At 39.8% G+C, this 15,615-nt stretch overlaps 1 protein-coding gene across 4 annotated transcripts in view; it reads right to left on the bottom strand.

Annotated features, from left to right (window-relative positions):
• LOC124863703 (acid-sensing ion channel 2-like) overlaps positions 1 to 15,615 on the bottom strand; it is a 597,324-nt gene that overhangs the window by 183,283 nt on the left and 398,426 nt on the right. Inside the window, exon 1 of one of the 4 annotated variants that reach the window (XM_047358140.1) lies at positions 9,883 to 11,950. The exons of the other annotated variants lie outside the window; for them this stretch is intronic. Coding sequence (XP_047214096.1) covers positions 9,883 to 10,575 — 693 coding nt within the window. The 5' untranslated portion in view covers positions 10,576 to 11,950. Of the gene's footprint in view, positions 1 to 9,882; positions 11,951 to 15,615 lie in introns of those variants that run through there. 4 annotated transcript variants of the gene reach the window in all.

Below are 15,615 nucleotides of genomic sequence, written 5' to 3' on the forward strand. Positions count from 1 at the left end.
ATACTGCATTAATGTTAATGGAACCTCATCAAAGACTGAAATGTTACAAAATCAACTAAACAAAAAACAAAGTCTTACAAGGAGCTATTTGGAAGGTTAATTGAGAAGACAGTCTGCCAGAACAAAAACACAGGAAGTCTCTAACCTGGCCTTCAGTGGGAAAATGATATTGATATATTTAAAAAGGAGGAAACTCAAAATTTCTATTGAACCTTGATCTTCAACCGTTCTAAAATTAAACATACTATGGTGCAATGCAGTGCAATTTCAACAGAAGCTCCTTGCAGTAATAATATATAACTTTTGTTTTGTTGACCTTGTGTCAGAGTGTTGTTGATGCAACTCTAAGGTAATCTTTGAATTTGTAGTGTTACTTGCATTACTCTCTGCTAAAGGCTGTTTCTCAATATTAGTTCCATTAGCATCTTAAATCCTAGCTTAACTCACAATACAAAAGATACCAGAAAAAGTGGGCGTTTTTGCCTGAAAGTCCTCCGAGTAGATTTTTGAATTTATTTGTGTGTTTTGTGCATATATTGAGAGGAAAGCATGTTTGTATGCAATACAAAGTAGCAAATAGTGGGATTTGAGGTCAAGCAAAGCATTTCCATATGTTTCTTAAAGATGCAATCAATGCTTCTGCGTTTACTTGCTCTGTATTTTACATAAATACCTGACACATTTGTTTTGTCTGCAATGCAAAAAACATAATTTAAAGCTGTGTTAGACAATGGCTACAGCTTCAACTAACAATATTCAGGAAACAGAACAACATGTATTAGTAAGTTCAGCGCTTTACGCAGTAACATGACCTCGTCAATACAGTGCCTTGAGAAAGTACTCGGCCCCCTTGAACTGGTCTACCTCTTGCCACATTTCAGGCTTCAAACATAAATATATACAATTTTTATTTTTTGCAAAGAATCAACAACACGTGGGAAACAATTGTGAAGTGGAATGAAATTTATTGGATGTGTCAAACTTTTTTAACAAATAAAAAACTGAAAAATGGGGCGTGCAACATTATTCAGCCCCTTTACTTCCAGTGCAGCAAACTCACTCCAGAAGTTCAGTGAGGATCTCTGAATGATCCAATGTTGTCCCAAATGACTGATGATGATAAATAAAATCCACCTGTGTGTAATCGAGTCTCCGTATAAATGCACCTGCTCTGTGATAGTCTCAGGGTTCTGTTCAAAGCGCAGAGAACATCATGAAGACCAAGGAACACACCAGGCAGGTCTGAGATACTGTTGTGGAGAAGTTTAAAGCTGGATTTGGATACAAAAAGATTTCCAAAGCTTTAAACATCCCAAGGAGCAATGTGCAAACAATCATATTGAAATGGAAGGAGTATCAGACCACTGCAAATCTACCAAGACCCGGCCGTCCCTCTAAACTTTCATTTCAAACAAGGAGAAGACTGATCAGAGATGCAGCCAAGAGGTCCATGATCACTCTGGATGAACTGCAGAGATCTACAGCTGAGGTGGGAGAGTCTGTCTATAGGACAACAATCAGTCGTACACTGCACAAATCTGGCCTTTATGGAAGAGTGGCAAGAAGAAAGCCATTTCTCAAAGATATCCATAAAACGTCTCGTTTAAAGTTTGCCTCAAGCCACCTGGGAGACACACCAAACATGTGGAAGAAGGTGCTCTGGTCAGATGAAACCAAAATCAAACTGTTTGACCACAATGCAAAATTATATGTTTGGCATAAAAGCAACAAAGCTCATCACCCTGAACACACCATCCCCACTGTCAAACATGGTGGTGGCAGCATCATGGTTTGGGCCTGCTTTTCGTCAGCAGGGACAGGGAAGATGGTCAAAATTGATGGGAAGATGGATGGGGCCAAATACAGGACCATTCTGGAAGAAAACCTGTTGGAGTCTGCAAGAGACCCCAGACTGGGACGGAGATTTATCTTCCAACAAGACAATGATCCAAAACATAAAGCCAAATCTACAATGGAATGGTTCACAAATAAACATATCCAGGTGTTGGAATGGCCAAGTCAAAGTCCAGACCTGAATCCAATCGAGAATCTGTGGAAAGAGCTGAAGACTGCTGTTCATGAACGCTCTCCATCCAACCTCACTGAGCTCGAGCTGTTTTGCAAGGAAGAATGGGCCAGAATTTCAGTCTCTCGATGTGAAAAACTGATAGAGACAAACCCCAAGCGACTTGCAGCTGTAATTGCAGCAAAGGGTGGTGCTACAAAGTATTAACGCAAGGGGGCCGAATAATATTGCACGCCCCACTTTTCAGTTTTTTATTTGTTAAACAAGTTTGACACATCCAATAAATTTCATTCCACTTAACGATTGTGTCCCACTTGTTGATTCTTCACAAAAAATTTGAATTTTATATCTTTATGTTTGAAGCCTGAAATGTGGCAAAAGTTGAAAAGGTCCAGGGGGCCAAATACTTTCGCAAGGCACTGTAGGTACAGTGATAGTCAGCAATGTGGTCATTCAAATTAAAGCAATTTCTGCTTCAGTGTGTGAAAGTTGGAGAAAATAAAATAAACCAGGTGAGCTTCAGTGAAATTGGATCAGGAGTGATGACAATGGTCGGTATGCAGCAACCTGTAGTTAATGTGATTGCTTTGGTTTGAGCTACAGCTTCCATCTGACAACAACTTTTGTTTTACTCATTCAGTCCAAATCAATAGCTTATGGTGTTGCTTTCCATAATCCTACTGAAAAGGTCAAAGCCCTCATTATTACCAGGATGTATATAATTCTCCATCACAGGTCCCTCTACACTAGGCTTTGGGTACTGCTTTACAATAAACTTCAGTCAATCTGTTCATTTAGTCTGTAGTCAGTAAAGAAAGAAAGTCAACAGAATGTCTTAAAGCATTGGATGTGACATGAATGGTAACTCCAGCTGCACAATGAAAATAGAAGGAATACCTGAAAATACGATCCCAAAAACTGCTAACAAAAACATGATTTCTGTTAAATCCTAAAACAGTACAAATGTGATTGAATATTGATGTCAAGTTTTTAACTAATCTTACAGCCTGATTTATGTGCTCTGAACAAGCCTGATGCAAACTGTATTCATCTACAGGTCCTTCTCAAAATATTAGCATATTGTGATAAAGTTCATTATTTTCCATAATGTAATGATGAAAATTTAACATTCATATATTTTAGATTCATTGCACACTAACTGAAATATTTCAGGTCTTTTATTGTCTTAATACGGATGATTTTGGCATACAGCTCATGAAAACCCAAAATTCCTATCTCACAAAATTAGCATATTTCATCCGACCAATAAAAGAAAAGTGTTTTTAATACAAAAAACGTCAACCTTCAAATAATCATGTACAGTTATGCACTCAATACTTGGTCGGGAATCCTTTTGCGGAAATGACTGCTTCAATGCGGCGTGGCATGGAGGCAATCAGCCTGTGGCACTGCTGAGGTCTTATGGAGGCCCAGGATGCTTCGATAGCGGCCTTTAGCTCATCCAGAGTGTTGGGTCTTGAGTCTCTCAACGTTCTCTTCACAATATCCCATAGATTCTCTATGGGGTTCAGGTCAGGAGAGTTGGCAGGCCAATTGAGCACAGTGATACCATGGTCAGTAAACCATTTACCAGTGGTTTTGGCACTGTGAGCAGGTGCCAGGTCGTGCTGAAAAATGAAATCTTCATCTCCATAAAGCTTTTCAGCAGATGGAAGCATGAAGTGCTCCAAAATCTCCTGATAGCTAGCTGCATTGACCCTGCCCTTGATAAAACACAGTGGACCAACACCAGCAGCTGACACGGCACCCCAGACCATCACTGACTGTGGGTACTTGACACTGGACTTCTGGACTTCTGGCATTTCCTTCTCCCCAGTCTTCCTCCAGACTCTGGCACCTTGATTTCCGAATGACATGCAGAATTTGCTTTCATCCGAAAAAAGTACTTTGGACCACTTAGCAACAGTCCAGTGCTGCTTCTCTGTAGCCCAGGTCTGGGGAATGCGGCACCTGTAGCCCATTTCCTGCACACGCCTGTGCACGGTGGCTCTGGATGTTTCTACTCCAGACTCAGTCCACTGCTTCCGCAGGTCCCCCAAGGTCTGGAATCGGCCCTTCTCCACAATCTTCCTCAGGGTCCGGTCACCTCTTCTCGTTGTGCAGCGTTTTCTGCCACACTTTTTCCTTCCCACAGACTTCCCACTGAGGTGCCTTGATACAGCACTCTGGGAACAGCCTATTCGTTCAGAAATTTCTTTCTGTGTCTTACCCTCTTGCTTGAGGGTGTCAATAGTGGCCTTCTGGACAGCAGTCAGGTCGGTAGTCTTACCCATGATTGGGGTTTTGAGTGATGAACCAGGCTGGGAGTTTTAAAGGCCTCAGGAATCTTTTGCAGGTGTTTAGAGTTAACTCGTTGATTCAGATGATTAGGTTCATAGCTCGTTTAGAGACCCTTTTAATGATATGCTAATTTTGTGAGATAGGAATTTTGGGTTTTCATGAGCTGTATGCCAAAATCATCTGTATTAAGACAATAAAAGACCTGAAATATTTCAGTGAGTGTGCAATGAATCTAAAATATATGAATGTTAAATTTTCATCATTACATTATGGAAAATAATTAACTTTATCACAATATGCTAATATTTTGAGAAGGACCTGTACATTTAAAGCGAATGACACCTATATTCAATTAAACCAAATGAAATAGAAATTTCCAGAGCTATGTTTTGTCTAAATCAGGGTTCTTTGTTGTGAAGTAACATGAAATTAAATTATATTTGATAAAAGAGATGGGGCCCCTCCTACCCCATACTAGATATTTTATGCAGTATTTGTGTCTGCATCACAGACTCTCTGGGATTCCAATCAAATATGCCATTATATGAATTCCCTGCCAATAGGTGACAACAGACATTTTTGGAGAAAGGCGCCAGATCCCCTGCGACCATCCTAGGTAAAGTGGTATAAACAGATGGATGGATGGATGGGTGTTTTCTTTTACACCCTTTCTCAAAGTCATTAACATCTTCCATTTATGTTTGAAGCAGAATCAGGAACAAACATAAAATATATGAAAAACCCACAAAACCACTTCACTATAGTGGTTTCTAGCTCAGAAAGTCATAGTCGGCATGAGTGAAGTAGGCCATTTTTGTTTCTAAAAATGTCCAAAGGCACGTGTTCATCTTTTTCTTTTTTTTTAAATAAACTGCACTAGCTGTTTAACAGATGTCAGAAAAATACGTAGTAGATTGAAAAGGGGCGTACAGCAGTGAGATCTGGCCTTTAATGAGTCTAGACTACATTTGATCATTTTTTGTTAAAAATTTGAAATTTTAAATCAAACCTGAACTGGATAAATCTGAACAGACAATTTTAGTAGAGAGTTTGGGATGTATGTAGTCCTATATTTGGGAAATCAAAGAAAGAACATTTTCAATGCTTTTATTTTCATTAGAACCACTCTAGAGTTACACAGGCAAGGCATAAAAAATTAAATCTGTGGAATAATCAAACTGTACTGGAATGTTCTACACTGATTACAGATTCTATAGAAATTGTTTCATAATTTGTAAAAATGTTAATCTATTTACAAATAACAAGTACTGAGTTTTACCTAAGTATAGCTAAAATCTTGTGAATTGTCTTGTCGGCTAGATGCATTGTTCCACCCAAAACCTGTCATACACATAGAGTATCAACAGCAAGAAACGCAAAATTACTAAACTTCAAATCACTCAAAATAATAATAAAAAAACAACTCCTAAAGCCAAACTGTAAGAGTTTTGTGCAACCACTGAGTCGCTGCAGTTATGAGATTTTTATGAACACAGAGTTGCTGCATCACAGATGCCAGACATTCCCTGCCAGTCTGATTAAGTGCTACTCTCTAACCTATAGCAGTGGTTAATTTGTCATTGTGGGTGCAGTTATCATGCCCTAGATGGAGCACTGAGAAGCAGGGTGGAGATGTACCTGCCAAGTTGCCATTTACTTTAATTGTGGAAGACAAGAACAGTTTGTTTTGCTTTTCCTGCTCTGTCATTCCCTGCTCATGGGTCTCTTCGAGGGATAGCTAAGAGCACATCACTACTGGAGATGCGGGAGCAAAATAGACCATCATAAACTATAGCACAGACTTAATAGATTTATTGATCAGCCTGACTAGCTCTCTGTGATACAGTAGATTCAGCACATGAAACCTCACTACGCAAGGTGCTGTCCAGAGTTATGGGACCTATTTGTATTCCCAGCCAGACACCTTTTTCTGCATGTCATCTCTCATTCCAATCTGTAGATATACGCTTTTCTTCTTCTCCCCTGAAACTACTTGCGTCTTGACAGTTCAAAGCATTCCCTGGACTTTAAAGCTGGTGATAACCAACTGCAATCAAAACTAGACTTCACACTCACTCCTCCGTCACATGATCCAAATTTGCACATACAATTAAAGTACTCTCATATTTATCTCCTTCTATGCATTTGCACCTGTGTTCTCTGCATCTTATTTAATGTGGTTGTTGCTTCTGTTTTGGTCTCACAGTGACAGTGATACTGAAGGGGCCTCGGGGAGTCTTTGCTGACTTGCAGCAGGAGGATAATGAGATTAGTGAAACCACTGAGGCCATATTAACAGCAGAAGACTCCCTTTAAGGTAAAACAAGGCAAGGAAGAAGGGATGACTAATAAATCAATGTTGCTCTAATTAGCACAGTAAACCTGACTATACCCAACAAACTGTCCATGTGATAAACTGATGGAAACCTAAAATAGAAATATTTTTTATAGGGACTTATTTGTGCATATAGGAGGGCTGCTGCAGCAGCATCCATCCTTATGCTTTCACCAGTTTTGGTGATATTTTGAAGAGACGAAACAGATTTAGTTTTCAAGATTGGCAGTGGTTGATCTCAGCAAACAATTTCTACAGCAACAGCTTGATACATCTATACAGTCAGCCAGGAAAACCTCAACACAGTCCTATACTCAACACATACAGCTCACATTCTCAGCTCATAAGAAAACACAGGCTTCACAATGGAAATTAATCTGTGTATCAGGATCCACATGACAGAGTGTTTTACCTTGACATAGACAATGACCTGTCAAGGAGGTGGTGGCATGACCAAAAAACACAGCCATGAACATGGGTCTATTAGGTAGCAACAGAGCAGACATGGCATGAAAAGCAGTATAAACCAGCGTGCCACCATAGTGCCACACACAGGTCAGATAGGTAGACAGATTGGCGGGAAGCAGGTGGACTGATTGAAGTAGATCACAAACTGACTGTGGCAGGGAGTGGCAACAAGAATGGGAAATAGCTGAGCAGAGATGCAAGAAAAAAAGAAGCTCTTACAGACGTAACACAACATACACTTAAATGCATCATGAACAGAATACAAAAATATTCAAATAACTAAACCTAAGGAATGAACTCAAGCACCACCTGGAAAACAGTCATGATCAGATGAAAAACCGAAAACAAAACCTTAAAATCATTACATGACCTGTGACAAGTTAGCTAACAAAGAACAAAAACATGACAACCCTATTGATGTAGCACTAAAACCAATACCTGAATTCAAGCAGGCAGAAACATCTCTCCCATTCACTCTGAAATTATTTGTTTTTATCATTTGGCAGTGTTTCTGTTATGGCAAAAAGACAAGACAAGAGGATAGAAAGAGCAGGACCCTCTACTTGAGCTGGAAAAACAAACATAGATTCTGACCCTACCATCCGAATGTTGCAGCAGAAATCGAGACTCATCAGACCAGGCAACGTTTTTCCAATCTTCTATTGTCCAATTTTGGTGAGCCTGTGCGAATTGTAGCCTCAGTTTCCTGTTCTTAGCAGACAGGAGTGGCACCCGGTGTGGTCTTCTGCTGCTGTAGCCCATCTGCCTCAAGGTTCGACGTGTTGTGTGTTCAGAGATGTTCTTCTGCATGTCTTGGTTGTAACAAGTGGTTATTTAAATTACTGTTGCCTTTCTATCAGCTCGAACCAGTCTGGCCATTCTACTCTGACCTCTGGCATCAACAAGGCATTTGCACCCACAGAACTGCTGCTCACTGGATATTTTCTCTTTTTCGGACCATTCTCTGTAAACCCTAGAGATGGTAGTGCATGAAAATCCCAATAGACCAGCAGTGTCTGAAATACTCAGACCACCAACAACCATGCTACGTTCAAAGTCACTTAAATCACCTTTCTTCCCCATTCTGATGCTCGGTTTGAACTGCAGCAGATCGTCTTGACCATGTCTACATGCCTAAATGCATTGAGTTGCTGCCATGTGATTGGCTGATTAGTAATTTGTGTTAACGAGCAGTTGGACAGGTGTACCTAATTAACTATTCTGTAAACATCCCCACAACGTTTAGGATTGTATTCATATTTTGATGAGAAAACAGCATACCAGCATATCGAGACAATAACTTAACTTAAGTTACTAAAGGCAGGAGAAAAACTATAGCTACCTGTTTACTTCGTCTGCAGCCACCTGTGTGGCTGGGTTTTGCGTTATCGGTTTTTAAAAATGATGACCTAGTTTATTGTGCATGGCTTGAAAACTGTATTATAGAGCCTTATAGATCTTTTTCACACCTCAGAATAATGTTAATAGTGAAAGACACTGCTTCTGTCTGTGTCATGTGACATTGTCTGAGCATTTTTGACAGATCGTATGGTCCAGATGTTCCTAAATCCCAGGAAAGCAGTACAGCACACAGCTGAAACACCTGTTTTAAAATCTTACAATGATCAAGGCAAAGCTTTAAGTTTACAATGCAGGACAACTTTTTCTGTATGTTTGGTCCATACATGATTAACTGGAACTCAATTAAATATTTCATGGCAAATTATCAACAAGGTTAATTTAAATAAAAAGTAATCATGTTAATGTTAGCATAGCACTTCACCAAAGTGATATGGATAAAAACAGCAAGACTTCAGCAGAAGCAAGATGTGAGTTTAATGAAGACCGCTGCTGTGTTGAGAAACAAACGATGAAGCTTTAAGATGATTAATTGTCCATCATAGCTTTGTGATCTAGTCAATGAATAGATGAAATAGCAACTGAGGCTAAGCCACAGAAGCTGGTTAGTAAAAAAAAAAAAAAAACTGATAGAGACTGCTGTATTCAGAACGTCATTGGTGAGTAAGTTATGTGTGTCACAATCACAATACTAATACAGACTATGTGATACTGATGTTATATAGTGTATTATTTTATTGTAGCTGCATGGCCTAAATTTATTTTGAACTGTGAATTGTTCTTAGCAAATTCTTACTCTTAACTGACTCAGTTCAGTCTCAGATTCGAAATATCCTGAACTGGACATTCTTAACTTACACAGGTAAGCGTCTCTATTCCAGAGTCACTGGGTCACTGGTCTCTAAGTTTGTAGTGACGAGGACAGAAAAGACCAAAAGATAAAGTGCCCTTACAAAAATGCAAAATGAGAAATGACAAACATTTTAAGTTTGGTTTCTGACGACTACTTTTTAACTACACATGATAACCAGCCAATAGTTGATCAATCTTATATATATCAGGGAATATCTACTCATAAGACCCAGGTCAAGTCCTATTTCCTGCTTTACACGTTTTCTGATGGTCCTGGAAATCCTTTCATGGCTAAACAAAGCAAATGTCCCTTTAAACAATAATGCAATTATTCTTTTTTATGCTGGAATAATCTGTACAACTTTTGCCTTCAAATATGGTTCAGGTTGAAATAATAGAGATTTGGTTTCTAAAAAACTGAAAGAAAAGTGAGAAGTGTAAAATGATTTAAATAAAAGAGTTCTTAGTGTCCTGTTTTAGTGTAACCTGTCAACGTTCTCAGATATTTTCCAGAAAACGCAACACACAAAGTTGGACTTACGGAGGAGAAGTTGTGAGCTCCACAGGGCTCTCCTCTGTATTTGCATGACAGAAGCATTTCATCCAGCTGGTGGCTCAGTCTGTCCATAAACTCCAGGTTGGTTCCTTCAAAATTTCTGGGTGGCAGAAAGAGCTTGAAGTCTGAGAGTTTTCTGAACCAAGCCAGATGGTCCTCCTGCATCAAGTCCAGAACCATAGGTCTCACTGTTCGGTTAGCCAGCAGCAGGCCAAGCCAGTGCCCAGCGAAGTACAGGTCGCTCTTTGTAAGTTTGTAGAGGCGAATTGGGTTGTTGTTGCAGATAGTAACAGCAGGAAAGGCAAGTTCTTTGGCCCATTCAGTGTGGATCCGTGTGTACGTGGGAAAGGAGAGCCAATGAAGCAGTCGGTTGGAGGACCAGGATAACAGCAACCCCAGGGAGGTGCACATGGCCAGCAGCCAGAAGGCCCGGCGGACAACAGAGCCTCTGGGGACACAAACATGCCGCAGGCCGTGTAGACGCGTCCTTGACAACAGAGTGGATGTGACCTGAGCCAATGTTGGCTTTGTGTGAAGTCGCTTGTGAGCCTTTCTGATCATGGCTGGGGATCCCCTCTGGAGACAGTGCCTCTGCAGGGCCATTGCTGTCCACAGCGCTCCTACGACTGCAGGAGAGGCTTCATTTCCTAGCCAGGCCTCAGGGACTGGGGTCAACATGTAGCTCCAGGAGAAATCCACTACAGTAATCCACACATGGATATGGTTTTGGCCGCATGACCCTTATTTATCCATGCACTCACAACCAGAATAATGCCGCATGCACATCGAAATGTACCCTCACAATAACGTTGTGTGGTTTAAAATTGTCGTCCCGTCACTCAGCAGCAGCAACTACTTGTTGGTCCTCTTTCCTAGTCTCAGTCTGAGAATTGCTCCAATCACTCAAGTCAGCTGGGAAAGAAGAGACAAATCAGAGAGGCAAATGTGCTCTAAGCAAGGCGTCTTCTACATGAGTGAGTCCAGCACTCATGGCAGTTAGTGTGACAGTGAGCAAGAGATGTCGAGACAGAGAGAGCAATGGAAAGAATAGGATGAAGAGGAGGAGACAGGGAAAGAAAAGAACAGAATACAAAATGCAATAGGCTAAGCAGGGAGGATAAAAACAAATGTAAGAAGGGATGACAATAGGAGATAGGGGTGAGAGATTCGTTGGTGTGGTCAGCTGTAGCAGAGGTTGCCTTGTTCCAGCTTTCCCCTTTTTTGGAGTTTTGATTTTGTGTTTTTAAGCTCATTAGGCTCACAGAGGTGTACAGCCAAACTTTATTATTAATCTTTTCAGCAATGAGTACAAGCTTTAATTCATTAGAGGTATTCAGTGCTCATTTGTTTTCTGTCCCACTGTGCATTATCACTTTGTATGCTCTTCAGCTTTGGCCAGTCTTATTAGCTTCTTCAGGGATCCACCAAGTAGTTTTGGATCATCTTCTCAACCCCACAGTCACAGTTGCAGACATACAACACACTTCCACATTTAAAAGAAGGCATTCATACATATTCACAGACATGCACAGAGGTTTTCTATGGGAAACCAGAGCAGGGCTAATCCACTCAGTGACACTCTGATCTCAACATCTCTCACCGCCTTTGCTCCGTCTCTCGTTCCTCCCTCTTCCTCCCTAGTTTTTCTCCGCTACTTAGAGAGAGCATCTCTTATCTTAGTATTCCTGTCATGTCTTCGCTCTTTTCTAAAAATACTCTCTCCAAATCAAATCTGTCAACTTGCCCTCACGCTCCTCCTTCTCTTCTGTTATTTCAGTCAAGCCCTTGGTCAGGTTCAGTCTCCTCCTCTTTTTATTCTTCTTCTTCTCCACTTTGTACAAACACTCCGGCTTCTTTCTCCATTAGGAAAGGCTTCTCCGTGTGCCTTCCTCTCTCTGAGTCCTTGTCTGATTGTACCAGCGTTCTCCTTCTCCCTGCTCTGAATGACTTCTCCCTCCTCTGTGATCGCTCTGTTTATCCCACCTCCCTCTTTCTTGTGTGGTTTCCTCCAGTTTATATGCAGCTTTTCCTCCGTGTTACCTCTTCTCTCCTCTTTCTGCGCCACGGCTCTGTCCACGCAGCTGGTGAGTCCGTCACTGATGAGACCGCCTGTCTCTCTATGCTAACTTGCGCTGTCCCCCCCCCCCCCCCCTCTGTTTTCCTGATGCTGCAAAGCAGCCAAAGAATGATGAAAGGCAGACAATTGCATGCAGCGCACATCAATAATATTTTGCATGCTTTCATTATATTCCAAATTTTTATTTTATTCCCTTTTTCAAGCGTGAAGGTTGAAAATGTATTTAGAAACATATTTCAAAAACTGCAAATGCAATTTAAGAAGCATAATGTGAAGCTACTGCTCATCTGCATTGACTCTGAGTCAGTTCAGGTGGTTCTGTCATCGCATAAGGCTGCCTTAAGGGGGTTTTGCTGGCATATAGCACTGAGAGAAGACCCCTGGGCAGACCAGGTCTGTGTTCACAACATTATCCAAAACAGGGCAGGTTAAAGGTCAAACCTGCTGCATGAACAACTAAGTGTGCAGTTCTGACAGTGTTTTGACATAAACTTACATTGCTCTAAATAGGTCTAGGCATGTGTGTTCGGTAACAATGCTGAACTCTCTGTAATCACATTGTTGAATAAAAATATATGAAACATCATTTGGAACTTGTTGGAAGGACTATGTAACCCTTCTGGTCTGGAAATGCTTTGGGATCCCCTAGTATGAACTGAACAGTGTCACAGGGAGAGATGTCTGGGTTTCCATCCTGGGGGTGTTATACCCACGACCCAAGATTAAATCATGGGTGTAAAGCTGAAGACAATAGATGGACAGATGTACGGACGGAATTGAAAACATTCACAGAAGTTCTGGACCTTAAGGGGGCATTGTGGCTCAGCAAAAAAAGGGAGAATCTGACTTTGAGAGTTCACAAAGCTACAAGAAGATATAGGAATAAAGGTGACTTAATAACATCAAATTTGAGCTATACATCTAATGTGCTGCAATGGAAATCCACCTAAAATAACATAACTGACTATTTAAGAGTTGGACAACAAAAATATATAGTGTGGAAAATGTATTTAAATATACCATTCGTACTTCTTGCTCAATGTCTAAACATACGATCAGATCATTTTACAGCCCACAGACCATGTCCTGCACTTTCAATGTCCATAAAGGGGCTGAGCTGAATTTGGAACTTAAATATGAACATTTGAAAATGCTAACTTTATTGTGAAAACCAGTTTTTATTTTAATGGCAACGTCTTCTTTCCTATGTAAATAGACTGATATGATGTAGCGCCCTACTAGTCATACTGACCACTTAAAGCACTTTACATCAGAGCCACATTCACCCAAGTCCCCTCACAAACACACACACATCCACACACCTACAGTATACACTGGGGCTATTCAATTAGCGGGGGCAACATCCAACATCCGGCCCACAGACCCCTTTTGACTGGCCCACCCCTGACTGACCCAACATACGCTGCAAAAACGCATTTAAATCGTATTTGCTGTGAGAGTTTTTAAAATTCCCACCGAGTCTCTGGGACAGCATTTCTTGAAGGGACATTATGTGTGGTGAATAGATGCCTTGTTAAAAACATTCTGGTCAAGGTTTGGACCAAATGCTAAAATTTGCAATGCACTTGAATTATTTTGCTCATGAATAAATTATTCTAAAACCTTTACTGTGAATTCCTTTATTTATTTTTATGAATTAGTTCAGGTGGTAGCATATTTGGAGTTAAGTCTCGAGAAATAATAAGTAGGGGTCTTTGGTCCAGTGGCATCTCAGAATTTTCAAATCTAGCCCAGAAGACAAAGGAATTGAATAGGCCTGGTGTACACTAACAGTAGGAAACTTGGGGTTAAGTTCCTTGCCCAGAGACACATCAACATGTGGCAGGAGGAAGCTGGAATTGAACCGACACGCTCTGCAGCAGTAGAGAGACAGGAGTTACCCAAAGAACTGGCAGTTCATAAAGATTTTTAAAAAGGATGATACAAAACACAAGTTTGTTTTTTTTACAAGACAAGGACCTAAGAGTTTATTTACCAAAGCTAAAGTGGTGTACTCGAATCTAGCTGGCTCTCAGGAGTTACCACTTGAATTTAAATGATCAGACTAAGCATACAGTGAAATGGGGTACCTTGTCTCATTTTTAACTGTTCTTTTTGTAAAAGATAATTGACTCCCTGGAGAGGTTTTTAAATATTACATAACTTTGTGTTGATGCAAACTGCATACAATTTAGCCTGACTGTGTATTTTGGAGTTATTTATAATGTTTTAAGTATTTTCTTTACCTTTTAAATTAAGCAGAACATACTGTGTCCCTTCTGCATTTTTGTGCAATGATTTTAATATACTACAACTGTGAGTTGGTTTCATTCTTTTTTCATTAGCTGGTGTTGAAAATGTAGTTTTGTTTTCCATTACTTATTTTTTACATTACGTATTTTTTTATAAACTGTAAACTTATTACTTACTACTTATTTGCATGGATGGATGGATGGATGATTATGGTTTATTCTCACATTCTCAAATATATACTCGCAAAAATTGTGACTGTCAAATGTACGACCCTTGAACCAGTCACTGTTGCTAAAAATAAAAAAAACTCAATCAATGTAAAAATATGTATGTTTAAAATATTGTAATATAGCATTAAGAGTAAAGTAAAATACCAATTAACAGACAAAACTAGAGTTGTGACTTGTCGAGTAAGTTATATTTACTGACAACACATGTTTAGAAATACAGAAACATAAACCTACAAATCATTCAGTAATGCACTTCTTCTGTCTAATATAGACCTGGGAAGTTTTAACGTCTGCAATATCTATTGCTGACACCCACAAACAGTTAACTTCTTGTTTCAGCCTTGCTAGAATATCCCTTCAGCCTTTTTTCAAGGCTATCTTAGTTCTATTTTTTTATAATATTGATCACTGACGTTATTCTCTTTAGATTCCTCCAGGCCAACCAGCCCAAACTTTTCCTAATCCCAAACCATGTGCATACATGTTCTGGAGTGGTGCAAAAAAGCTCCTTTTAGATTCATTCATTTATCATTTTAGAATTCGCATCACATTATAGCCCATTGTTTACTGGCTACTGTAATTCTGATAGATTCATATACATAACCATAATATATGCCGAATGTGTTTTTCTTCCAGACTGCTTTTCAGGAGAAAATTATAATTACCTCTGTCAAACCAATGAAATAAACAGTAGTTCAAAGTGTCAATATTATGTGCTAAACAGTTTACAACACTTAACAGTTAGCAGACCAGTTTACAAAAGAGCAAGGTACACACGATATTTTTATTTTGAGTAGAACACATTGGCAATGACACCTACACTATAATATTAGATCTGATATCTCATGAGACATATTTAGGTATAACTTTCATCAGCTTTAATAGAGTCTCCAAATACCACACAAGCCAACAAGCAATAGCTATCGAACACAGAGAAGGTAAATAAACATCATCAATAAAAAAAAATCAACAAAAACACTTCAGAGCCAATGAACTGTAAGAGCTCTTCATAATTCAGGTCTGCAATGCATTGCGTTGAAACATTAGTATTCAGTGGTATTCTGCTTATTACTGAGAGCATTTCATCTCCCAGTGTGATGGGAAATATTTTTTTATTTTATTATTTCTTAATAAAACACCCGCAGGCTCTTCTATCTT

This window comes from Girardinichthys multiradiatus, chromosome Y, assembly GCF_021462225.1.
Source record: "Girardinichthys multiradiatus isolate DD_20200921_A chromosome Y, DD_fGirMul_XY1, whole genome shotgun sequence".
NCBI lineage: Eukaryota > Metazoa > Chordata > Actinopteri > Cyprinodontiformes > Goodeidae > Girardinichthys > Girardinichthys multiradiatus.